At 43.1% G+C, this 27483-nt stretch overlaps 2 protein-coding genes and 1 long non-coding RNA gene across 3 annotated transcripts in view; 1 reads left to right on the forward strand and 2 right to left on the reverse strand.

Annotated features, from left to right (window-relative positions):
• Positions 1 to 6897, forward strand: part of c6 (complement component 6) — a 33874-nt gene extending 26977 nt beyond the window's left edge. The window contains exons 15-18 of the mRNA XM_034191626.1: positions 10 to 204; positions 1445 to 1532; positions 4637 to 4881; positions 5322 to 6897. Of these exons, the coding sequence (XP_034047517.1) occupies positions 10 to 204; positions 1445 to 1532; positions 4637 to 4881; positions 5322 to 5503 (710 nt within the window). The 3' untranslated portion in view covers positions 5504 to 6897. The remainder of the gene's footprint in view (positions 1 to 9; positions 205 to 1444; positions 1533 to 4636; positions 4882 to 5321) is intronic.
• The window catches only part of c7b (complement component 7b), a 58366-nt gene continuing 37138 nt past the window's right edge, over positions 6256 to 27483 (reverse strand). The window contains exons 13-18 of the mRNA XM_034191628.1: positions 24128 to 24215; positions 20343 to 20475; positions 15791 to 15982; positions 7284 to 7380; positions 7021 to 7196; positions 6256 to 6803 (exon numbers count right to left, since the gene is read on the reverse strand). Coding sequence (XP_034047519.1) covers positions 6625 to 6803; positions 7021 to 7196; positions 7284 to 7380; positions 15791 to 15982; positions 20343 to 20475; positions 24128 to 24215 — 865 coding nt within the window. The 3' untranslated portion in view covers positions 6256 to 6624. The remainder of the gene's footprint in view (positions 6804 to 7020; positions 7197 to 7283; positions 7381 to 15790; positions 15983 to 20342; positions 20476 to 24127; positions 24216 to 27483) is intronic.
• LOC117528967 lies at positions 7454 to 9286 on the reverse strand. The gene is made up of 2 exons (XR_004565913.1): positions 8549 to 9286; positions 7454 to 7763 (listed from the first exon to the last, which is right to left on the reverse strand). It is a non-coding gene; the product is annotated as an uncharacterized LOC117528967 (long non-coding RNA).

The raw sequence follows: 27483 nt of genomic DNA on the forward strand, positions 1-27483 counted from the left end.
CATCTTTAGGGAAGTTATGTCTTCCTCCAGAGATCCCTGATGGAATGACCCTTTTCCCAAATAAAGATCAGTACAAAGTGGGCGAGTCCGTGGGTTTGAACTGTGATGAGGCCGGGCTGAAGCCGCTGCCACGAGGCTTCTACAAGTGTTCCACCAGCGTTATGTGGGATCCTCCGCTGCCGGCCGACCTACGCTGTACCAATGGTCTGCTCACACTGCTGCAAAAATCACACATTTTTAACAAAACATTAAACAATGGGGGAGGTGATAGTCTAGTGGTTAAGCATTGGGCTTGAGACCAGAGGATCCTTTGTTCAAATCCCAGCCTGACTGAAAAATCACTAAGAGCCCTTGGGCAAGGTCCTTAATCCCCTCGTTGCTCCCGATGTGTAGCGAGCGCCTTGTATGGCAGCACCCTGTCATTGGGGGGAATGTGAGGCATTATTGTAAAGCACTCTGAGCATCTGAGGCAGATGGAAAAGTGCTACATAAATGCAGTCCATTTAAACAATAATAATAATTACATCCAAAATCACTCCATAGATGTGCAAAACTATACAAAATATAATGCATTCATCAATGATAAAGAATAACTAATAACACAATATGTATAATGTTGAAGGTCTTGGCAAAAATGTAAAAGGGAGCATGTAACAATGTGTCCAACAACGTGTTAAAAACAGGGTGAAAGTCATAGAACATTACATAAATTAAGCAACATTAGCTGCAAAGCAAACAAGCACCCGTAGGTTGACTCAAACATAAAAGTAAAAATAAATAAATAAAGCCCCATATAAAAAATAAATAGTAATTATTATTATATAAGTTGCGGGACTTCCAAAATTAGTAAGTAAATAAATAAATAAAAATTTAAAAAACAGGATGTGTACTCCAGAAAAATATGTAATATGAAGCCTTTTTTTTTATTTAACCAGGTTAGTCCCATTGAGATCAAGCCCTCTTTTGCAAGGGAGACCTGGACAATTATAAAGTTTCCAATTCACCTAACCTGCATGTCTTTAAATGTGGGAAGAAACCCATGCAAACACAGGGAGAACATGCAGACTCCACACAGCAAGGCCACAGGTGGGAATCGAACCCATGACCTTCTTGCTGTGAGGCAACAGTGCTAACCACTAAGCCACCGTGCTGTCAGAGTGGAAGCGTCTAAACAACAAATCAGCACTCTCATATCGAGATCATTCAATTTGCAATTATCCATTTTGGTAAAAGTAAGTGAGGCGCTCACTGTCCTGAGCGTCACACAAAGTCATGCCAGCAGGAAATGTTCAGGGCTCTGAGTACTGCCCATGTTTGTAAAAACCAGTTACTTCATTTGGAAAATGCAACAGCATCAACAAGACCTTGTGGTTCATAAAAGACCTTGAAGACTAATAACTCTGAAGCATGTGACTAATCAAAAGTTCTTGTTTGTGTATTTCAGAGGAACCGTTTCTTCCTGAGACTCGTTGTGGACCAGGAGAGAAACTGCAGGACTCTCGATGTGTCTGCATCCAGCGGGAGAGTTGTCTGTAAGTTCAGTTCAGCAGATGTGGATCCTCCAAAGAATCCTGAAAGGTCATGAGATGATTTATACACAGCAGAGAAGTGAACAAGAAACAAAACTGTGTTACATAAACTCACACTGATTGTTTTTTTAATTCTGGCTTTCCAGCTGTGATAGTTAAAATTACAAAAAATGAACTTTGCATCTGACAAGAAGGAAGGAAGGAATCATGTATTTGAAGGGGGTTGTATAGTGTATACAGTAGTGTTCAGAATAATAGTAGTGCTATGTGACTAAAAAGATTAATCCAGGTTTTGAGTAAATTTCTTATTGTTACATGGGAAACAAGGTACCAGTTGATTCAGTAGATTCTCACAAATCCAACAAGACCAAGCATTCATGATATGCACACTCTTAAGGCTATGAAATTGGGCTATTAGTAAAAAAAACACGTAGAAAAGGGGGTGTTCACAATAATAGCAGTGTGGCATTCAGTCAGTGAATTCGTCAATTTTGTGGAACAAACAGGTGCGAATCAGGTGTCCCCTATGTAAGGATGAAACCAGCATCTGTTGAACATGCTTTTCTCTTTGAAAGCCTGAGGAAAATGGGATGTTCAAGACATTGTTCAGAAGAACAGCGTAGTTTGATTAAAAAGTTGATTGGAGAGGGAAAAACTTATACGCAGGTGCAAAAAATTATAGGCTGTTCATCTACAATGATCTCCAATGCTTTAGAATGGACAAAAAAAACAGACGCATGGAAGAAAATGGAAAACAACCATCAAAATGGATAGAAGAATAACCAGAATGGCAAAGGCTCACCCATTGATCAGCTCCAGGATGATCAAAGACAGTCTGGAGTAACCTGTAAGTGCTGTGGCAGTTAGAAGACGCCTGTGTGAAGCTAATTTATTTGCAAGAATCCCCCGCAAAGTCCCTCTGTTAAATAAAAGACGTGCAGAAGAGGTTACAATTTGCCAAAGAACACATCAGCTGGCCTAAAGAGAAATGGAGGAATATCTTGTGGACTGACGAGAGTAAAATTGTTCTTTTTAGGTCCAAGGGCTGCAGACATTTTGTGAGACGACCCCCAAACTCTGAATTCAAGCCACAGTTCACAGTGAAGACAGTGAAGCATGGTGGTGCAAGCATCATGATATGGGCATGTTTCTCCTACTATGGTGTTGGGCCTATATATCACATACCAGGTATCATGGATCAGTTTGAATATGTCAGAATACTTGAAGAGGTCATGTTGCCTTATGCTGAAGAGGACATGCCCTTGAAATGGGTGTTTCAACAAGACAATGACCCCAAGCACACTAGTAAACCAGCAAAATCTTGGTTCCAAACCAACAAAATTAATGCCTCGCAGATGTGAAGAAATCATGAAAAACTGTGGCTATACAACTAAATACTAGTTCAGTGATTCACAGGATTGCTAAAAAATCAGTTTGAACATAATAGTTTTGAGTTTGTAGCGTCAACAGCAGATGCTACTATTATTGTGAACACCCCCTTTTCTACCTTTTTTTTTACTAATACCCCAATTTCATAGCCTTAAGAGTGTGCATATCATGAATGCTTGGTCTTGTTGGATTTGTGAGAATCTACTGAATCTACTGGTACCTTGTTTCCCATGTAACAATAAGAAATATACTCAAAACCTGGATTAATCTTTTTAGTCACATAGCACTACTCAACAAAAATATAAACGCAACACTTTTGGTTTTGCTCCCATTTTGTATGAGATAAATTCAAAGATCTAAAACTTTTTCCACATACACAATATCACCATTTCCTGCAAATATTGTTCACAAACCAGTCTAAATCTGTGATAGTGAGCACTTCTCCTTTGCTGAGATAATCCATCCCACCTCACAGGTGTGCCATATCAAGATGCTGATTAGACACCATGATTAGTGCACAGGTGTGCCTTAGACTGTCCACAATAAAAGGCCACTCTGAAAGGTGCAGTTTTATCACACAGCACAATGCCACAGATGTCGCAAGATTTGAGGGAGCGTGCAATTGGCATGCTGACAGCAGGAATGTCAACCAGAGCTGTTGCTCGTGTATTGAATGTTCATTTCTCTACCATAAGCCGTCTCCAAAGGTGTTTCAGAGAATTTGGCAGTACATCCAACCAGCCTCACAACCGCAGACCACGTGTAACCACACCAGCCCAGGACCTCCACATCCAGCATGTTCACCTCCAAGATCGTCTGAGACCAGCCACTCGGACAGTTGCTGAAACAATCGGTTTGCATAACCAAAGAATTTCTGCACAAACTGTCAGAAACCGTCTCAGGGAAGCTCATCTGCATGCTCGTCGTCCTCATCGGGGTCTCAACCTGACTCCAGTTCGTCGTCGTAACCGACTTGAGTGGGCTAATGCTCACATTCGCTGGCGTTTGGCACGTTGGAGAGGTGTTCTCTTCACGGATGATGCAAAGGAGATGTGTTGCACTGCATGAGGCAAATGGTGGTCACACCAGATACTGACTGGTATCCCCCCCCCCCATGAAACAAAACTGCACCTTTCAGAGTGGCCTTTTATTGTGGGCAGTCTAAGGCACACCCGTGCACTAATCATGGTGTCTAATCAGCATCTTGATATGGCACACCTGTGAGGTGGGATGGATTATCTCAGCAAAGGAGAAGTGCTCACTATCACAGATTTACACTGGTTTGTGAACAATATTTGCGGGAAATGGTGATATTGTGTATGTGGAAAAAGTTTTAGATCTTTGAGTTCATCTCATACAAAATGGGAGCAAAACCAAAAGTGTTGCATTTATATTTTTGTTGAGTATATATATATATATATATATATATATATATATATATATATATATATATATATATATATATATATTATATTTGACTTATAAATAAGATTGTCTTGTTTTTATTTTTCAATATGACAGACTATTTCTAATTTTTTTTGGGTGCACCTTAAGCTACATGCCTCCGGGAAGTGTGTTATATAATGTACAAACGGCAACGCTCTTTATCTTGTAAAATTAACTTCATGTTCATAATAAAATTATTTTATGAGCTCTTTGGATTGCTAAATGTTGAATGACATCATAACTAAGTGTATGACTTGTTTGTGTTTGTGTAGATCACACACAGAGAATCTCTGCGTCCTGAATGTAGACATCGGGGTCATCGTGCCAATGTCACTGTGCTCCTTCCACGTGGGCCGTTGCTATGGTGACCCGCTCTTCTTTGTCATCGAGGGAACGTGCGATCAGGTCGACGTAGCCAAACAGGAATGGGCGAAGTTCCGAGCAAAAATGGCTTCCAAGAGCTCTGTTCAGGTTCCCTGCAACCTTGACACCTGCTATGAGTGGGAAACCTGCTCCGGTGAGTTTAACTGGCATAAAAATCTTTTCCCTGCAGTTTCACAATTACTTGCATGAATAGATTTTCATGGGTTGCGATGTGTTCAATGAATGCAACTTCACCATTTTCTGTGATTAGTACTGTTTCTGTATCTGGGGGGTCTCTGCTGCTAACTAGTGGCCAAAGTAGGTCTGTGTTCAACCCTGGACAAGCCCCAAAGAAAAATTTCAGCAGATTATGGTGTGTGGTGCAGCACCAGAAGACAGGATGTAGAGAAGAAGCTAGAAGAGCCGAGAAGAGCTTTGGAAAAGCTAATATTTGAGGCTAAATAACGATCAGGAATCAGAACTTAACTTGCAGGAGGAGATACTTGGAAAGAATGAATAAGATGAAATATTTAGGATTAGTGGGAGATGAAAGTGGTTAAGTACATTTCCTAACATGAACCTATCCGTCCTCAGCATCAAAAACGTGTGACTGTCGAGCTGCTCGGGACTGTCCAAGAAATGAAGGGCACATGTTCTGTGTGAAGCTGACCAGAACCCAGAGGACTCGCAGCATGGGCCTTTGCTCTATGGCCGCATTCAGATGTGCTCACCACCCGCTTGAGGTCCTTAGTGAAGGTGTCTGTGAGTCCAGATGAGCCGACTGAAAGTCCTTATCAAACCAAAAGACCACAATTAGCTAAAATAGTTAACTAGAAATTAAAAATATGTTTAAAGAAAAAATTATACAAAAACAGATTGTTTGCACTGCAACCTACAACTACAAATCCACACATTAGCACTACTTGCACTGTATTTTACCTTGAAACATATTAACTGCTTTATATACATGAGGAACCAAACTTAAAAAAAAATAATAATAAACTACAATGTCAATTTGATATCAGTGAAGGAAACAAAAGAATTTTGTAAATGTGATAGTGTACACTCTATTTGAAAAGCTTTCTGTATATATAAGAGAGTTAACCAGGAAATCAGGAGTGTACCATATTATTCCAAGTACAAGATTGTAGGTTTTTTAATACATCTGGAAAAAATGGGGCTGTCTTATATTTAGGATGTATAATTAAAAGTGTCACACACATCGTTAAGGGTAGGAGTCATCCTTAAAAGTGCATGAGTTGGGTAAATAATGATTCAACCTTAAAGTCCATGGTGATAAATACACCAGAGTCAACAAACAACTCTCAAGCAGCCAATAACTACAGTATGAGAATGTAATGTCAGAAGATTATGAGCCAAAAATGACCTTAATATGCTAACATTCAGAAAACATTGTCAGTGCGTGGGTGAAAAAAGAAATGAAGGGTTGGCCATAAAATGGTCTTGGTGTTATGGTGGTATGGTTTTATTTGCATTTTGTCAAAATACAGTGAAAGTACATTTTTTTAATTGCTCATAACAAAGTCTTTTGCCAAAAATATGTCTTTCAGGATCTTAAGGATTATCTGCCTTCCAATTAGGAACAAAACAGTCCTTAAGTGTCACGTATCTTGTTGAAGTAATAGCTTCATGCTACTTTCCTGTTATTGACCCAAATTTAACACAAAAATATATTTTTGGGTTGATTACAAAAATGAAGTGTGCTGCAAAAAGGCAAAGTTTTAAAAGCATTTCTTTTGGCTTGTACACATCAGCTGATTTCAGAGGAACATATTTACTAGTTTTCAGTATTAGGTTCACGTACGTATATCTTTGGGATAATTCTTTCTCATACACTCTGAGCTGAATGCTGAGAAAAACAAAATAACTTTTGTGTTCACGCCAAACAAGCATCAATGCTGATCACTTTGACCTGTTCCCTGGCGCACCTTGTGGCCCCGACCTCACACTCGCTCATCGTCACGCCAGCGCTGCCACTGCCGGTGATGACACACAGGGGGGTGGAGTCTTCAGGACACTCTGACAGACTTTGACAAATGCATTTTCCTGTTGTTTCTGCAAGAAAAAAAAAACAAAACATAATTGTAGCTGTTGAACTGCAGAAGGTCAGACGTGATTTGTCCAGTTGTTGCGTCATGTTAAATCGTACCAGTACATTCTGAGTCTGTACCAACAAAGTAACCTCTAGTCAGCTGATGCATGAAAACAAACCGATCTTGAACCGATTCCACCAATACGCCACGATCGCTACTCTTCAGCGCAACACACTCACCCTGACACATTGTTCCTGGTTTGCAGTCCTTACAAGACGTCTCTTCCGGCCAATCACAGTCGCTGTCATTGACCAAGGTGAAGCTCCGCCCCAAACATCTCAAAGCTCCCAGTTGACAAACACCGAGTAAACGGGTTTGACCCGAACCAAGTCTGACACACATCTCTAGAGACGTCCTACATGAAGACAGTTTCAACAGGTTATCATTTTCGGACTTTTACAGTCGACACAGAAATACAGATCAAACAGACAGTTGTACGTACAGGCACTGAAAAGGCTTCTTACACACACATTCAGCTGTTCCTACGTTCTCCCACAGTTTACACTTCAGACCAGCAGGGGTCGGGCTAGGTGTGGGCTCTAAAAAGAACAGAGTATATGTGAGGAAATCAGTGTCTTTCAGTAATTACCATTGGGTTTTTTTAATGCACTCCAGCAGCACGCAGTGTTGCTAATCACGGTTTAAGCTAACCATGATAAGTATGATCTTTAGTACAATTTCTCAGTATGCAGTCATCCTAACTGCAGTTGAATCATACCGTTAGCTTTAACCACAGCTAGCATGACTGCATATGCTAACAGCATATACTAAGTGGTTATCTTTTACTTCTGGCAAAGTGTAGTTGTGTAACAGATGCCAACTATTGGTATTAACCAACTATTAGTATTAACCATCATTAACGTGATCTTTAATGCAATAATCTGGCAGTATTCAGTCATGGTAACTGTGGTTAAAGCTAACTCTTTGTGTTAGCCACAACTAGCATGACCACATACTCTGACCATGGTTATCTTTTTATTTAACACTGTCCAGCAACATGTTGTCTAGCTAACCACGGCTGACACTAACCATTGGTGGTAATTATGGTTAGTATGAATTTTAATACAATCTGGCAATATGTAGTCAAGATAACTGCATTGGTATTGTTAGGTTCTTGAGTGATCTCCTAAAAGAACTGGACAGGAAATAGACTTCAAAGTTTAGATGTTGTATTGTAAAGAGTTGTTACACTGATACACAGTTATCTCAGTGCTGGGATCTTGACCAGGTCGCACGCAAACACCTGGAACAAAGAACACAGATTTTTTCTCCTTCACTACCTTTTGTTCCTTCAGCCTAAGCCACCCCCATATGGGCAGTCCTTAACCTGGCTTGAATCAGTGTCTATGTGAGATGGCTGCAAAGTATAGTGAAAACAGGCGGAGTCTGTTCGCAGTGCGTTCATGGTTGTTATGTAAAAATCTTATAGTGTGTGTTTATGTATGTAGTGTAATGTCACGCAATAAAACTGAGTGTTCCATCATGCTGATTGGTTTTATCAATGAAACATCTATAAAAAGATCAGATGGTTTTTATCAATTAGACAGTTGTAAAAAGATCAGCTAGTTTTACCAAATACAGGGACATTTTGTGCGTCTGCCATTTTGAAAAACAGTTAGATTAAGATCAGATAGTTACAAGGACATTTTGGATTTGCGTCAGCCATTTTGTATTATGCATCATGTAACACTCTTACAGTATTAACACTTTGTATTAACCACAGATAACTTTAATAGTAAGTAAGTGTAAGTCCATTTGGCTGCTCCCTTGTTTTCTCTTTGGGTTGCCACAGCAAGTCCAAGGTGGATCTACATGTTGACTGGGCACATGTTTTACACCGGATGCCCTTCCTGACGCAACTCCACATTACGTGGAGAAGGAGCAGGGGTGGGGTTTAACTGGGAACCTTTCGACACTGAAAACAAGCACACTAGCTGCTTGGTCACTGCCCCTGCCTGCTATTTGTTTGTTTAATAAAGTCTAGTAACACCATAATGCACCGTGTAGACAGGGCAGTGTACCTTGTTTAACACTAAATGTAATGGGAACATATACAAAGTGATTTTTTTTTTTTGAAGCATCACATCTTCACAAATAATTAATGACTCGTGGAATGAATGATTTCACCCATACTTCAAAAATTCACTCTATTGCTACAGTAACCTAGACCCAATCCAGAACTGGCAGATCTAGTGTCACTGCCATGTGGTGCATCATAATCACAGGTGATGGATCATAATCTTATACTATTTGTGGAGAAAAACTAGAGAAATGAAGAGTGATCATTATAAACTCATTCAACTCAACAATGCTTTTATTGATAACTTCTGAAATGGAGCTACAGATACAGATTCTTCATTGTCATTGTAACAAGTATAGTGCAGCGGATAACTGAAAAAAAAATGCTTCAAATGGTGATGCAAGCACCAAATTTGGCACATGTACTCCTTAGACATTACTCTTTTAAAAATGCCGAGTGGCCACATAAACTTTCAATAGGCGGCAAAGTAGGGGTCAATTGAAGAATTACACAGGTGTAAAAATTAAAAGATGCTCCAATCATGTTGAAAGGTATTCCATATTATTTGTCTGATCATAAAGATTCCAAAAAGGTATAATTTGAACTATGTCTGAATAAATGTTCTGGAGTTATGGGGTAAAAACAGCAAGAATGGTGACCAAGGTCAATTTCAATTTGTACAGGGGTCAAAAGTTAAAGTTGCTCCAATTTTTGGTAAAAAAGTAATGCAAATTATTAGTTGAGTGAATATGGTTTTAAAAAGGAATAGTTGTATGTATCATGCTTAGTTTTCACGTTACAGGGTAGCATATGTCACATGTCATAGAATCCAATGGATGCCGACATTGTTTAACCTTTACTTTGCAAATCAAGCACTCAACACAGTCAAAACTATTCCATTTATTAATCCTATTAGCTCAAACAGTAATTTGCACCACTTTTTACCAAAACTGGAGCAACTTTAACTTTTGACCCCTGTACAAACTGAAATTGACCTTTCTCAGTGTTTTTGCTGTTTTTACCCCATAACTCCATAACATTCATTCACAGATAGTCCAAACTATACCTTTTTGGAATCTTTATGATCAGACAAATAATATGGAATACCTTTCAATATGTTTGGAGCATTGTTTAATTTTGACCCCTGTGTAATTCTTACTTGACCCCTACTTTGCTGCCTATTGAAAGTTCATGTGGCCACTCGGCCTTTTTAAAATAGTAATGTCTAAGGAGTACGTGTGCCAAATTTGGTGCTTGCATCGCCATTTGAAGGATCCCTCAGTAAATATTCACTTATCTGCTGCACTAGTACAACGAAAGTTAAGGTGCATGCATTTCAGTGCAAATATAAACCTGAGTAAACCACATGCAGACTTGAAAGGTCTGGGGAAGAAAAGAAAATAAACATAAAATTTAACAGAATGAAAATGTTATGTCCAAAGCTCAAATTGTTAATAATAAAAAAAAAAATAGTAGCAAGAAAGGGATTACAGATAAAACAGAGAAAACTATGTACAAAACTGTGGATAAATAAATAAACGAGTGATGAGGAGGTCGCGCAGCAATGGATGAACTCATTAGAATATTTAACACAGTTGTAAAAAGACACATTTACAGTTTAGGTTTTTTTCTGTATCATGTTGCAGCTGTTGTCAGAGTTCTTTCTTTGGATCTGATCACTGCTTTCTAAAATGATTTGCTTTCTAAGCACAGGGGGTCGTTTTGACCGTTGGGGTTTTACATAATTATTGTATGGCCTTGCCTTACAATATAAAGCGCCTTGGGGCAACTGTTTGTTGTGATTTGGCGCTATATAAAAAAAATTGATTTGATTTGATTGATTGATTGACTGCACTGTTATGATTCTGTTCCACTACAGACAATAAACGGCAGCATGGAAACAGATGCACATCTCTTGTCTGTTCTTTCTTTCCACAACAGAGTCCAAGGATTTAAACCATGTGGTTCTGCAGCTCAACAAACTTTCACACATATTAAACCTTCTGCAGTCCAGGGTATAACTGGGTGGTTTTTGACTACTTTGGTTTTACCTTCATAATTTAATCTTAAAAAACTTTCTACTTTGCCTTGTTTGGTGTCATTTTGTTTTTTCAGCACAACCTCACCTGTGTGACTTTACAGTTTTTCTTTCATTCTAACATATTGCATTAACACAGTGAACCTAAATTCACACAAAAACAAAATCTAAATAGGAAAAAGTTTTTTTGTAACTGTGAAAACCACAGATATGTTTAACAAACCATTATAAAATTGTAAATTTGAAAAACGTATGTACAGATTTGTATATGAACAATGTTATATACAACTATTTACATTAAACTGCAGGAAATGCTTCAGGCGTTTTTGTACAACTATTTACATGCAATAAGATGCCACACAAATTATATTTGTGCCACTCAGAAAAACAATTCCAGTCCATCAAAAGGTCCTTCCAGTGTTGAACAATACAGGCCTGACACTTCCTCCTGTTGTCCACCCGGCAGCAGCATTGGACACTTGGAGGCTTTTTTTTTTCTCTTCTCAATCTGAATGACATCTGCACTCATGTGAGGTCAGTAGTTTTACATTGGTGATGTTATGTATTTCCACCAATGACAAAGGAGAAGCCTTTTTTCCAGCAGCCAGAGGTGTCAAGCCAGGCAGGCAAACATTTACGCACGCATTGAAGGCAGCGCGCATCCACATCCAATTTCATGGGTCTGTGAACATTGTATTTATTATTTGGTGGGAAAGCCCAACCATTTGTTGGGAAACGCAATAAAAAAAGCCAAAAGGAAAGTCAAGGGGTTTTTTTTACATTCTAATTGCTCCGAGCAGAGAGAAGAAAGAGTGAGAAAACCTCCCGTTCGTGCTGACTGAAGCGATAACACGGCGCGGCGCTCCACACATTGGCTGTGCCTTTCCACCCAAATGGCTGAGCTTTTCCACCAAATAATAAAGGGAAACAGTCATGGTTTTGCTTGTCATTGTAACTGTTCTGGGCAGAGAGAAGGAAAGAGTTCCCGTTCACACACGTTGGACAAAGCGATCGCACAGAGCGACGTTCCATACATTAACATAATAATTCAGGAAAAAGCCTGGCAAAAACTATTAATCATTATTCAGGTTTTACTGGGTCTTTCAACAAAATGTAAAAACTGGTATATACGTAGGTTGAAGTCTGCACTTTCAAAAAAACATTCAAACTGAAACTGAAAGTGGGAAATTTGATGGGACGAATGCTTAATTCCATCATGTGACTTTGGCGCAAATGCATGTCAAACGACTCCAGAGGGTTAAAAAAGAATTTGTGTATTTTTAATTCATTTTGTTATTTTTTTATTGAAATATTTAACGATTTGGGCTGGGGTGCCACATTACATACAGTAATAAACTCATCTTACAGATTGAAATATTTAGTGTTTAGTTGGGAACATAATTGTGAGTTGGAGTAATTTAGCTTTGAAGAAATAAAAGATTATACAGTCGTGCACACAAGGCTTAGGGCCCCTTCACACGTAGTGCGAATTTGGTCGAATTGTGCATTAAGTGCGCACGAAGCAGGAATAGTATGCAAACCGTGTAATGTCGTAGCTGCCTCTAACGCCTCGTACACCTGTTGCTATGAGTATTTGTGCACACCAGTGGCTGAAAGACAGTGTGTGCACTGTACAAGCCCATCAAACCCTTTCGCGGCAGCTGTTGGCTGCCGGTGGCTCACGGTGGCCCCCAGTTCCCTGCAGAAGCTCCTCCAGACGTGTGAGGAGAACTGGGGACCACGATCAGAGACGATGTCGGAGGGTATCCCATGCAGACGGACGACGTGGTGGACCAGGAGGTCTGCTGTCTCCTGGGCTGTTGGGAGCTTCGGGAGGGCCACAAAGTGGGCCGCCTTGGAGAATCGGTCCACTATCGTGAAGATGGTGGTGTTGCCCTGGGACGGCGGGAGGCCTGTGACGAAATCCAGGCCGATGTGGGACCAGGGGCGATGAGGCACCGGCAGCGGCTGGAGGAGTCCTTGGGCCTTCTTATGTACTGCCTTGCCCCTGGCACAGGTGGTGCAGGCCTGGATATATTCCCGGACGTCGGCCTCCATAGACGCCCACCAGAAGCGCTGCCGGACAACTGCCACGGTCCTTCGCACCCCTGGATGACAGGAGAGCTTGGAACCATGACAGAAGTCCAAGACTGCAGCTCTGGCCTCTGGTGGGACGTACTGACGGTTCTTCGGACCGGTTCCGGGGTCCGGGCTCCGTGCCAGGGCCTCCCGGACGGTCTTCTCCACGTCCCAGGTGAGGGTGGCCATGATAGTGGACTCCGGGATGATGGGCTCCGGTGGATCCAACAGCTCTGTTTTGACTTCGTCTTCGTGTACCCGGGACAAGGCATCCCATCTCTGGTTCTTGGTCCCGGGGCGATAGGTGATCCGGAAGTCAAAACGCCCGAAGAACAGTGACCAGCGGGCTTGCCTGGGGTTCAGCCACTTGGCGGTCCTGATATACTCCAGGTTCCGATGGTCAGTGAAAACCGTGAATGGCACAGACACTCCCTCCAACAGGTGTCTCCACTCCTCAAGAGCCTCTTTCACCGCAAGGAGTTCTCGATTGCCGACGTCATAGTTCCGTTCAGCCGGGGTCAACCTGCGGGAAAAGTAGGCACACGGGTGAAGAACCTTATCGGTCTCTCCGCTCTGGGACAGCACGGCTCCTATCCCTGAGTCAGAGGCGTCCACTTCAACCAAGAACTGGCGGCTAGGGTCGGGCTGCACCAAAACTGGCGCAGTAGAGAACCGTCGTTTCAACTCCTTGAACGTGGCTTTGCACCGATCCGACCAGGTGAAGGGGACTTTTGGGGAGGTCAGGGCTGTCGGGGCTAAATACCTGACTGTAGCCCTTAATGAACCTCCTATAGAAATTAGCAAAGCCGAGGAACTGTTGCAGCTTCCTACGGCTTGTTGGTTGGGGCCAATCTCTCACCGCCGCAACCTTGGCCGGATCAGGGGCGACGGAGTTGGAGGAGATTATAAACCCCAGGAAGGACAAAGACGCGCGGTGAAACTCGCACTTCTCGCCCTTCACAAACAGTCGGTTCTCTAACAACCGCTGCAGGACCTGACGTACATGCTGGACATGGGTCTCAGGATCCGGAGAAAAGATGAGAATATCGTCCAGATATACGAAGATGAATCGGTGCAGGAAGTCCCGCAAGATGTCGTTAACCAAGGCTTGGAACGTCGCGGGGGCGTTGGTGAGGCCGAACGGCATGACCAGGTACTCAAAGTGACCTAATGGGGTGTTAAATGCCGTCTTCCATTCGTCTCCCTTCCGGATCCGAACCAGGTGATACGCATTTCTAAGATCCAGCTTAGTAAAGATTTTGGCTCATCTATTGACCGTTCATTTGCGCCCCCTGTTGTGGGTCCGTGTCACTACACTTTCCCAACAGGATATCTCGGCCACGAGGTGGAGATGACGTCTGGTCTTTATGGAGTGAGATGATGTTGAGTAGATGGGTGACAGCTGTCAAGAGGTAATGAGCGACAGCTGTCACCCCCGGCTGTGTCCATGGCGGCAGCGCCCTGTCGTGCCTGAAGCCCGCACTTCAGGCAGGGCGCCCTCTGGTGGTGGGCCAGCAGTACCTCCTCTTCTGGTGGCCCACACCAGAGGGCGCCCTGCCTGAAGTGCGGGCTTCAGGCACGAGAGGGCGCTGCCGCCATGGACACAGCCGGGGGTGACAGCTGTCGCTCATTACCTCTTGACAGCTGTCACCCATCTACTCAACATCATCTCACTCCATAAAGACCAGACGTCATCTCCACCTTGTGGCCGAGATATCCTGTTGGGAAAGTGTAGTGACACGGACCCACAACAGGGGGCGCAAATGAACGGTCAATAGATGAGCCAAAAAGTAACAATTTAATGTTGTGAATGTGCACAACGAACATACAGACAATCACAGAATATCATAACAGTCAATACACAGAGGTGACGTGTGGGCAGGCTCGAGGATAGAAGACGTCTGTCCTGAGAAGAGCCGGAACCACACGATTTCCGCCGCCCCAGAACCTGGTGAATACTGGAGCCGCCAAGTCCCGAATTCCCAGGTGATCACCGTCCCCGACTGTCGGATCTGGTACTGCTGGCGAAGAACAAAGACAGTCAAGTGTGGGTGTGTGTACACCCAGTAACAACTACGGTGGGAATGCCACCTCCACCTCTCATTCAATATGTTGCAGCGGTCTCAGCTGAAAAGGAGCGCCGTCTTGCACAGCCTCCTCACAAACGACCGGTTCTCCTGCAAATTCTCAAAATAACAGAGTCACAAATCTCACAAAAAGGCTGAGAGTGTTACCTCCTATGAAGTATGATATCTCGGCAACGAGGTGGAGATGACGTCTGGTCTTTATGGAGTGAGATGATGTTGAGTAGATGGGTGACAGCTGTCAAGAGGTAATGAGCGACAGCTGTCACCCCCGGCTGTGTCCATGGCGGCAGCGCCCTGTCGTGCCTGAAGCCCGCACTTCAGGCAGGGCGCCCTCTGGTGGTGGGCCAGCAGTACCTCCTCTTCTGGCGGCCCACACAACAGTATGAATCCTGTGGGTTTCCTGTCTGTGTTTTCTTTCCTTTTTTTTTTCTTCTTCTCCCTCACGTAAGCGGTGCAGATGTGGTCCCACAGGTACCAGATGGTTTTTATTTTTTATTTCTTCCACATAAGCGCCGCGATGTGCTGCACCTGGCACTGTGTTCCTGCTCAAAAGACACTGGTATGTGCACGAACTCTTGCACTGGGATCATGCACGTCTGTCCGCCTGCACGATGTTTCGTGGTGCGCTAATTTCAAAGTGTTTCGCGCTGTTTCGCCATAATCAACCAAACTTCGCACTATGTGTGAAGGCGCCCTTAACAGAGGTTTTCTGAAAATAAAGGTACCTTTTCTGCACAGAGTGTCTGCAGGAGACGGTGACCACTGCAGACTGGGACTGCAAATAACCTCCGACACCTCACCATCCAGTACCGACCCCGTCGGACATGACAGCAGCACTCTGTCTCCAATCTCATAGACTGCTTTCATGGGCGCACCGATCACATCGCTGCTGAGTGGAGGAATCCCACAGGTGGAGCCTGTGGCATAAAAAGTAAAGTAACCAGAACGACAGTGACGTAGTAGCTCATCCTGGTTCATGAGGTCTTAAAAAGTCATAAAATCAATCTAATGACATCATCACCGCACCATGTTAGGGCCCTGTCCCACTGGCATTTAGGAGGATTTGCGTATGGATTGTGCATAAAATTGGCCCATATTCGCCAAACATCCGCAATATCTGTGTAACATGCCTGTATGAGTCGGCCGTCATCCGAACACTCCTGTGACCATCCGCAGAGGCACGCATGTCCGCAGCCAGGATTTTTGAATAGCTCAAAAATCTGTATGCGGATAACATCCACCTTACATACTCCATACATACTCAATTCATACACAATACATACTCACTCTATGCGCTGTATATCTGCTGTTAACCACTGATATCCGCAACTGACGGGGATTTGCAGCTTGGCAGCGGACTGGGACGGTGTGTAAAACAGATATATATTGTGCCCATCATGTCCACATCATAAACTAAAATATGTTGTAGCGAATGCATACAGATCGGCCATGAATAAAGCGTTTTTATTACATCTGCTTTGCAGCTGATTTGCGGACAATCTGTGAATGCATAACAAACACGTCACGTAAACCCAAAGTATTATATGTGGCAGAAAGCGACATACCTGCCAGTCTGTGCCGGTCCGGCTGTGTAGATCCACAAAGATGTAGCTGCTGCAATAAGGTCTCCTCCAGGACTTTTATTTAACACCAACAAAAGGAAGAGTTGCTGTTTACCCACAACTCATGTTGAAGTCTGTTTTCTGTAACACTCTAAAAAAAACAAACAAACAAAAAAACACTGTCTCACACCCTGAGCGGCTTCCCCCCTCCCGCTCCCCAAACTCATGAACAGTTAACCCTCACATGACAAAATGAACATTAACTCTGTGATCAATTTGTCCAAGTCCAGCACTTGCTCCAGAGGCTGTATTGTTGGTGTGAACAGTGATGCCGAAAGGAGCGAGTACGCTTCTTTTATGACCGCAATGCAGATGCCATGCACGTGCAACATGTGCGCGATGCATTCATAATACACCCGTAATACTGCGTGATAATCTCAATGTGTCGGATCAGTTTCCTCACTACATGCGTTATATAACCGTGATTGTTCATCATATATTCACTATATATTATTAATGTATCCGTAATTCATACTGGGACATTTGTCATTTTTGGCCATTTTTGTTGCGGTCGACAACGAACGCCTGCAATTTGTATACTCAATTCATGCGCAATTAATCCTCTCCCCAGTGGGACAGGGCCCTTAACAAAATCACACTAAATGACAACCAAGAATGGAGATGAGAAATGAGGAAGGAGACACAGTTCTGAAAAGAAACAAAGTTGTAAATCATTTGTTTACAATGTGAAAATCAACACATAAATAACCAACTTTCTTCCTGAAGTAGAGTTCTACATAAAACATCAATCAGAACTGAAATCTGGAGACAACTAAGAGTGGAAACACTGTTCTTGTGGCAGGCATCAAAAACATATTAAATCAGCTTAATTACGAGCTCATTTGTGGAAAATTCACAAAAGAAGAGCCACGTTTTTTGCAAAGTGATTGATTATTGCAAACAAAACTGAGGGAGGAGATAGAAGTTTTCTGAATTGTGGGCGGACGGACGACAGATGGCAACAGCTCATCTGACCTTCAGCCCAGGATGAAGTGTTTAAAGCAGTTAAAGATAAATCCGACAGAACAACTCGATCTATCACACAAACTACACACACTTAGTCCTGTGCTGATTAAGAAGAAAAAAAAAACTGTTCTTACAAACTACACTGGCGGCTCCAGATGGTTTTCTTGTTGGGGCTGGGGGAGGGGGGGGGGGTGTGTGATTATTTAAGGGTGGACAAACAGAATTTGTAATAAATGTGCAACTCCATAAGTATTTGGACCATGACACAATATTGTCTCTGTGCACCACCACGATGGAGATGAAATGATTCATTCAAAATATGTGTGTAGTGTAGACCTTACAGCCAGTGATTCACAAACATTTTTCCTTGAAGCCCCACATCTGTATTAAAGACAGGCTGAAACCCTCTACTCTTACAAATGCCCGCACACAAGCACCGCAAAAGAATAAAGTTGTTGGGAAGGTGTCGTAGCACGGACCCACAACAGGGGGCGCAAATGAACGGACAATGAATAAGCCAAAAAGTAACAATTTAATGTTGTGATAATACACAACTAAAGTACACAAAATTTGCAAAGTCAATTGACACCAGGTGACGTGTGGGCAGGCTCGAAGATAGATGACCCCCGACGAGAGAGAAGCCGCGTCCCACACGGCTTCCACCACCAACGGTCTGAAGAACACCGGAGCCGCCAAGTCCCGAGTCCCCAGGTGGCCTCTGTCTTCGGCTGTCGACCCTGGTACTGCTGGCAGAAAGCAGAGACAAGATGAATGAGTGTGAGTCCGCACACTCAGTAATCCACAGTCTGTACACAGTTAGGAGGGAGCACCTCCACCTCCAATCACACACTCGTGCAGCTCCTGATTAACCACTTATCTGGTTTGGGGTGTGAGGTGAAGCCGTCGCTGTCACACCAAACGGATAAGATAAGGAAAACACCAGGAAAACGGCTGCAACAGAAGTTCAGATTATTACACAACGTATGAGTCAGCAGAGAAATTACCTCTTCAGTAGTCGATTTCTCGGCGAGGAGGTGGAGTTGCAGTCCGGCCTTTATGGTGATGATGATGATGATGAACGAGTGACAGCTGGTGCAGAGGATGAATGACAGCTGTCACTTCTTCTGGGTCTGGCGCCCTCTCGTGCTTGGAGCCCGCACTCCAAGCAGGGCGCCCTCTGGTGGTGGTGGGCCAGCAGTACCTCCTCTTCAGCGGCCCACATAAAAGTAATTCAATCCCTTTTTTCTTTAACACACATATAATTTAAAATAAATTATACATTTCTCACTTATCTCTTTGGTTCATCCAAAGAAAAACAATGATCTTTTTAATTACTTTTGATTGCCCAGTAAGTGAGTTATCATGGCTCAGTGCAATATGTGCAATTGTAATTTTGGCAAACTTCAAAAGACAAAACCTGTTGGAAACCACGGCTTTCAGCTTTAATTCAAGGGGCTTAGCAAAAATATTGCATGAACCATTTAGGAATTCAAGTCATTATTAAACATACTGCTTATTGTATGTAAGTAAGTAAATAAATCACTTTTTCAGCCAGTTTTCTTTAGACCAGGGGTGGGCAATCATGTGCCATAAAGGACCGAGACACTGCAGGTGCAACCAATCGCCTCAGCAGGTGATTTCATTAAAGATCAGGTGTTTCAGCAGGTGATTTCATTGACAACCAGGTGTTTATGTTCAGAGCAGAAGCTCATCAGCAACCCAGCTGCTGAGGTGATTGGTTACACGGAAAACCTGCAGTGTCTCGGCCCTCGACGCCCACCCCTGCTTTAGACTATTCAGGAGATGGCAACAAGAACATTTCCAAGACACTTAATATGTTGTGCACTTAATTTTCCTCAATCACTAAGAAATCCAGACATTGTGGTATAGTTAAGTAAATGGACTGTATTTATATAGTGCAAGGTGCTTTACAGTAATGCCTCACATTCACCCATTCACACACCGATGTCAGGGTGCTGTCAGGCAAGGTCCTCACTACACACCGGGAGCAACTAGGGGATTAAAGACCTTGACCAAGGGCCTTGGCCAGACACGGGTTGGAACTGGTCTCTCTGGTCTCAAGCCCACAGCTTAACCACGAGAACACCTCCAGACGGTAAATCTGTCTGGAGTGGGCAGTTCCAAAAAGTAAGTGTACTGAGTGATTGTGCATGGACGCTCCTGAGGGAAGCCAGTAAGACAGGGGTGCCCAAGTTCGGTCCTCAAGATCTACCTTCCTGACACTCTTAGTTGTCTTCCTGCTCCAACACATCTGAATCCAATGAAAGGCTCATTAAAAGCCTGCTAACAAGTCTTTCATTGGGTTCAGGTGTGTTGGAACAGGGAGACAACTAAGAGTGTCAGGAAGGTAGATCTCGAGGACTGAACTTTGGCACCCCTGCACTAAGACATGAGAACTCAGAAGGAGTCATAAGCTTTAGTAGCTGCCACTGGAGACACTGTGACTGGTCCAAATTTTGTCTGTTGCCTCAAAAGTTGCAGCTTCATGGTGTAAAATGATGTCATTAATGACATAAAATGGTGGTGATGCTACCCCCAAACCCCCACCCTACAGCCGCCGAAAAATGCATTCAGCTTACAAATAATGTGAACTTCAAATGATGTCGTCTGCTGTGGAGGTTAATTTGAAGAATCAAACCTTTTTAGTGGAGATAAAGTAAAGACGTACTTTTACAAACCATCTGTCTCGTTGTCCACTTCTTAGTTTTGTTGCATTCAGCCATAGCTCCGCCCATAAGGTAGTGGCCGCTGATGCAGGAGTACTGCACCGTGTGTCCCACCAGGTAATAATCTCTGGGATTCTGAAAGTTGAAAGAATGACATCAGCGGACTCACAGCTCCCATTTAGTCATCACTCAGATGTGGTTGGAACATTCTGGAACTGTGAGAGCACCTGGAGGCCACACACAGCGGAATTCCTCTGCTCCGCTTTCCATGACAAAAACTCCAGTAACAGTGAAATGTGCCGTTCATTTCCGCACTGGACGCTGTGTTGATCCGGGACGTCGTCTGACTTCCACAGGAATTGCGGAAGACATGGACATCTGCACTTTTTCGGCACATTGAGACAAACGTGCGGAGGAATTCCGCTCGTCGCGGTGGAGCCGCATGGCACAACGCAATGCCATGATGAAGCCTCATAGGACATGTTCTGGCATGTCCAGCTCATCCACAATTTCTCAGATAGTCACATGACTGAAAAGCCACCGAAAGCTGTCTGAAAGCCGTCTGAAAGCCATCTGAAAGCCGTCCTGTGAGACCAACACGGAGGTGCTTTTGTCCCGCGCCATGAGCGGTTCCGTGGTGCATCCCTCCGCTTCTCTTTCCATGAAAAAAACTCCTGGAACAGTGGAATGTGCCGAAAAAGTGTTGATGTCCACGTCTTCTGCCATTTTAGTGGAAGTCAGACGACGTGTTATGTGTCGGACGCAGCTCGGAGAACCGACCAGCGTTTGAAAGACCCAGTATGAAATAAGCAGAGCACGGTACAAAGGCTAACTGAATTTAATACATAACAGTGATAATAACAAAAGATAATATAACAAAAAGGTGCGGTCTGGCGTGGTGCGCTCCCAGCAGCGCTAACGGTCCGGAGCCAGAAGCTGTTTCGGACTCAAGGACCCCGCCGACACCCCCCAGGTGGCCGCAACAACCGAGTCTGTGAAAGAAGGAACCATTATGTGAGTCCACACTCTACACACAGAACACTTAAAGGTGTACAAACAGCAAACACTTCCTGGCTTGATTGCTGATCAGCTTCCCAACCTGCAGGCATGGAACATCCCGTTCACAAAACTCCACCGCAGTGGAAGCTGATACATGACTAACATACAGCTCAATACAATAAGGTGTGAGGGACACCACATTTACTGACTGTATAACTGTTAGTCACAAAATCCAACGTACCTCAGGAAGTGTGCTGACGAGCGTGAGACCTCACCCCCTCCTCTTTCACAGACTGTGCATCAAAACCTGGACGTTCTCAGCATCCGCTGCTGATGAGATGGCTCCCGAGACGACGATCTCACCCGTCTGGTCACAAGGTCGGGTCTCTGGCAAATACACACTGTGCACTCCAGTCTTAAATGCCAACATGCTCCAATCCATCCAGATGCACCTCAGCTGTGAGTCCTGACGAGTCGCAGGTGATCAGGGTGAAGTCCTGACAGCCTCAGCAACACAGCCACTCAGTCCCAAATGCACGCCACCTGGGAGGAAACCAAACGACAAACAAACCGGCAGCCAGGCCCCCCCAGCCATATAACACGACGTCCCGGATCAACAAAGCCTTCACGTTGGAAATGATCTGGTTGATTCAGCGGGGTTTGAGCCTGTCGATCGGCGCTCGGAGTGCGCCGTGCTCTCAGACGCTGTGAGCGATCTTTAAACCGGCTGGAGCACTCCTTAATCTGTGTAATCCCCATAAAATCGTCCCTGAAAGCCATCTGAATTTTCCGAATGGTGTCCACCTGGAGGTCTCTCACAGTTTCTGGAAAAATTTGATGCAGCAAAGCTCCAAATCGTTCAGACATTTATTCGCAATAAAAATCCGACGAGAGGGGTGGACCACTGCTCACACAAAGCCTGCTCACAGGCGAATGACGGAACCGACAGGCGTGAAAAAACTCACGCATGCGCACGAAGGTTCAAGTTTGGCTGATGCAATCACACGTGATTCAAATCCATATGGTTTTTGCAAAAAATAAAAAGGTCAGATACTTTTCTAACAGACCTCGTATACTGAAAAAGCATTCATTCATTATTATGAATTATTATATGGTATGGGATTTTGCCAACTTCTGATTGGCCCATTCGCCACTTTCTGAGCTGTACCACATGCTGAGTTGACCGCTGGTGGAGCCAAGTAGACCGCACGTGCAGCGTAGCACTAGCTAATCAAGCGACGCCTTCTATCGATAATGACCAATCAGATAACGTGATACAACACCTACTTTGGCTGTCAGTTTGGTGACAAGATGGCAGAAGACAGGTTTGCGTCTGTTAGCGACGCTGACTTAAAATGAATTTTACACGAAAAAAGATGCGAAGAACACCCACAGAAATACATAGTCAGCAGCCAACATATTTCGCAAGTACATCACTGAAAAGGGACATGCGCCCAACTTTAAAACTTATGGCAGATGGATGCTTGACGGAGTACTTGGTTGATTTTATGTGGAAGCTAGACAGGCAAACGGCGAACTTTGTAAGAAAACAAGCCTGATGACTCTTCGTCACGGACTTAACAGGCATCTCTAGTCGATTAATGGGATGTCAGTTGGTGCAGTATGACAGTAATAATAAAGAGTTGAAACTTGAGATTGATTTTTCAGTTTTAGTATGTTTGACAAACTCCCAATGTTCTTGTTTACCATATAATAAAGCAGTTATAGGACATCCTGGTCAGAATGGGGTTCACAAGGCCTCTGTAAACCCCATCCTGACCAGGTCTGCATAATCACAGGTACACTGAAATCAAAAGTCTAGAATTGTATATAATCATAATAATACTGTTGTTATTATTAACTCCGCCAAGGATGTAATAAAATCATTGGTGTTTACCTGTCTGTCTATCAAAACTACTGAACGGATTTTAACAAAATTTTCACCACAAATAGATATTAGACCATGGAAGAACCCATTAATTTTTCGAGGTGATCTGGATCTGAATCCAGATTCTGGTTCAAAATTCACTTTATACAGGCTTTGAAGAATTACGTCAAAACTGCTTTATGGATTCTCACCAAATTTGCACCACAGATATTAGGGAATGAAAGACTCAACTGAATTTTGGAGGAGATCCACATCCAGATTGGCAGATGTCAGAAATCTCTGATTATTATTATTATTATTATTATTATTATTATCATCATCATCATCATTTATACAGGGATTTCCCAGTACTCAAAGCACAAAACAAAAGAAATTCCAATAATAAATAAAGAATAAATGGTAATAATAAAAGCAAAAGACAACAATGCACAAAATCCCTAAATTAAAGAACTGCTAAAACAGAAAAATGTGATTTATACTCCAGTGTGACTTATATATGTTATTTTTCTCTTGAAGAAGTATTTTTATGATGGATGCAACTTTGGTCCAGTCTCAATACTCTCCCACTGCATATTCATGTGAATGTGCAAAAGGAAGGGAAATGTGAAGAGGTGGGATGAAGGGAGAGTACCGAAACTGAGACAACTTTACTTCGGTGCGACTTCTGGAAAATATGGAGTATGTTGTGCACTATAACAGTGTTTAAAAAACAAACAAACTTGGATTTATTTATTTATTTATTTTATAAAGCAGGAAAAGTTGTCCTGTGTGAGCTGAGACTACAAAACCCTGCATGTTTTCCATTACTTCTCCACACCTGATGACACTGATCAGGTCTCTTCAGCTGATCAAAATACAATCTGAATTCATATCTGTGGAAACATCATTGAAGCCATTTACCTCAATAAATCCATTCAGAAGGTTAGGAGGTGGTCCACATCTTTCTGGCGGACTCACAGAAAGACTGAAACACTGAGGCTCCATCATCCTGCACATCACAGTTAACAAATGGAGGGAAATCCTGTTGAGACATCTAGGGCAACCAATCATTTAAGCTATAGATAAAAGTCTAAATATTTTGAGCAAACAAAAAAAAGACATATTTTACAATGATAGTATTATGAGAAAGTCAGATTCCAGTAACATCAGGTCTGAAAACATGCGTCTACTGTATGCCTCAGTTTGCTGCCGTCATTGTTGGGGTGTTGTCTGGGCCGGGGTTATGGTGTATGCCTTCAACACCTGTCATGTCTGAGTCCTGGTTACCTGCCATGTTCTCTCTCCCGGTTGCGTGTGGATTGTGGGAGTGCATGTGTCTGTTCCCCTGCCATCAGTCATGGGTGTGTATTTGCACGTGTACCAGGCCCGGCGCCAGAAAAAAAATATTAAGGAGGCGATGAGTTTATCACATGGGGAGGGGCCAGCGGAGGGTACCTGCCTCTGAGCATGCGTAAAGAATTGGGTGCGCTCCCAGAAAGCTCGTGTATTTAGGCTACACCGTTGTAAGAGACTAACTGAGTAAGAGTAAAGAGTGATGACAGTATTTTTTTTTTTATTATTATTTGAACGTATAGACCCTCGGTCAAGTGATCTCCTGCATACCACAAAACCAAACCAACAACTGATCTGAGAAACGACACGAGACAGTAGATTAACCCCACATACAGCCCTCCATCACAAGCGCAAACAGTGCAATTGGGCATGACAGTCACACAACGGGTCAAAGATAAACCTTTCATGTAGATATACAGTGGTCCCTCGTTTATCACAGGAGTTACGTTCTAAAAATAGCCCGCAATAGGCGAAATCCGCGAAGTAGTCAGCGTTATTTTTTACAATTATTATAGACGTTTTAAGACTGTAAAGCCCCTCACTATACACTATACACTTTTCTCAAACAGGCATGAACATTTTCTTACTTTTCTCTCATGTGTAAACACTCTCAAAGTTCAAACCTTAGTAGAAAAATAAGACCAACCTGTTTTCAGGCCCAAACATTTGTTTGAGAAATAAAAATAGAACGTTTTTCTATAAATAATTATGATGGCTTTTAGAACTAACGAATTTAATTTTAACGATCAACCTACGAGGGTTAGGGACACATAAGAAATTATTAATAGTGACTGACCAGTATTTCACAGTTCCTCTGATCGCGCCTCTTCGTCGTGGCGCGGCTCCACTGTTGCGCCTTTTTCCACTCACACCTCGCTGCAGGTGTCTTTTTCCGAGTGAAGAACACAGTTATGGGTAGTTGTTAGCGCTCTTTTTTCTTCTGGGCAAGAAGATTCTTATAAACAGACACGCAGAACACAATGCGTGTGCTCTCCCTTTGCGGTGCCACAACAGGTGTCCCGTCATCTCGACAGAACACCGGCCTGCTTGAAGAGCACAATGCGCTGTAAAAAAAAAAAACAACAAAAAAAAAAAAACAAAGCTATATTAGACTAAAAAAATCTGTGAAACTGCGAGGTGCTATATTTTCCAGTATTTCTTTTTCTTTCTTTTTTATATTTATTTTGATAACTCTCACATCGGAGGGGGCGAGGTTGATGACGTGAGGGGTCGTCGCTCCCAAACGCCCCCTTGTGGCGCTGGGTCCAGCGTATACCCCTGCTGACTGCGTATGTGACTGTGTGTTTGAGTGTTCTTCAGTGGTCTTTGTCACCTGTCTTGGATTCCCTGTCTGGCCTTCCTGTCCTGCAGTCATGGTCATGTCTATCTGCTGTGCGTGGGGTCTGAGTTGTTTTTGGTCATTTTCCCTATGTTTTATTTTGTGATGTTTTTCAGCAGTGATCTTATTCTGATGTTTCTCCAGGGTTAGTTTTGACTTCCGGGCTATTGACTCCTGTGTTCGCATGTCCACGCACTTCCGTGTTAAATTGCTCCACATCCTTTATAAATGCCATTGGAATGTCTCCTCATCGCCAGATTGTATTTGGTTCTGCCCTGTTTTCTAGCATTCTCTGTTACTGTTTTCAACTCCACGTTATTGACTCTTGATAATGCTGTGTTTATACATAACGACAAGTCACTCTGTGCCACGGAGTGGTGCAGAGAGGAGGAGGAGATGGAGAGAGCCACATGTGTGGCTTCACCTGGCTCTCGTCTCGCTTGTTTTCCCAAACATCAGGCACATGCAGCAGAGACTTTTAGCCGACTTGGCGCCACTGTCCTCCTTCAGCATACTGCAGCAATGAAACTGAATGCGGTGCAGCAGGGTTTAATTGTGCGCACATCAGAAAAGAACACTGTCACACTCTATTAAGGATCATCACGAATCAAGATGGATCAACACGTTCAGTGACATGACATGAGACGAAATGAAGGTGGTGCGTGACATTCGTGGAAGATTTTTTGACAAGCAAAAACATGCGTCACGAAAATCACGAATATCACGCACCAACACGTGCTATTAAGAAACCTATTCAGCTGCATTAAGCCACGTTAAGAATGTCAGGAATGTGCCAAGAATGACGCAAATATAACATTCGTAATGCGTCTTGCCTATGGGTAAACGCACCTTAACATTTCAGACTCCTGTTTTTGCCTGGTGTTTTTGTGCTGTGGTTATAGTGTTTGTGATCCCACGTTATAGGGCCTCATTACCATTCCAGACTCATGTCTCTCATGTTCCATTTTGGACTCTGTGGTCTGAGAATCTGTGGTTATTGAACTAATTTTGTGCTTTGGATAATTCTGCTGCCTATCCTTTCAAAGACTGTTGCTTATGAGAATTCTGTTTTTTTAATTCTGTCCGGCTCTGGATTATTCTTCTGTGCTGTTCTGTTCAGATAAACTAAGATGGGGATGATTATTGTATACCTGACCATTACTAACGATTGCTGACCATTCCTGCCTGCCATGTCGCTATTGTACTTGTTTAAATTATTATGTAATTCAGAACCGTAAAATCTAGTCTAACTATCCTTTATTGTGGTTCTCTGCATTGGGTCCTCAGCTAAATTCATTACAGCTGCATCCACCACATTACAGAACCGCCCTGGGTCCTGATTAGCAGAGAGTAGCCACTTCCCACCTTCCAAAGTAACTGTTACAACCAGGTGATATGTGGGCATGTCCTTGGCATTTTCCATTTGGTGGTGTCCTCAGCACTGAGTCACCTGATCATTCAATCAAGCTCGCAAAAGCGCACCACATGACCAAAATATTGTAGCTGACATTTCTTCACAATGTCTGGAATACTCCTCATCTGTGTCTCCTGAATGAAGTGTTCATTTTACATAAAGTCATTCCAG

This window comes from Thalassophryne amazonica, chromosome 17, assembly GCF_902500255.1.
Source record: "Thalassophryne amazonica chromosome 17, fThaAma1.1, whole genome shotgun sequence".
NCBI lineage: Eukaryota > Metazoa > Chordata > Actinopteri > Batrachoidiformes > Batrachoididae > Thalassophryne > Thalassophryne amazonica.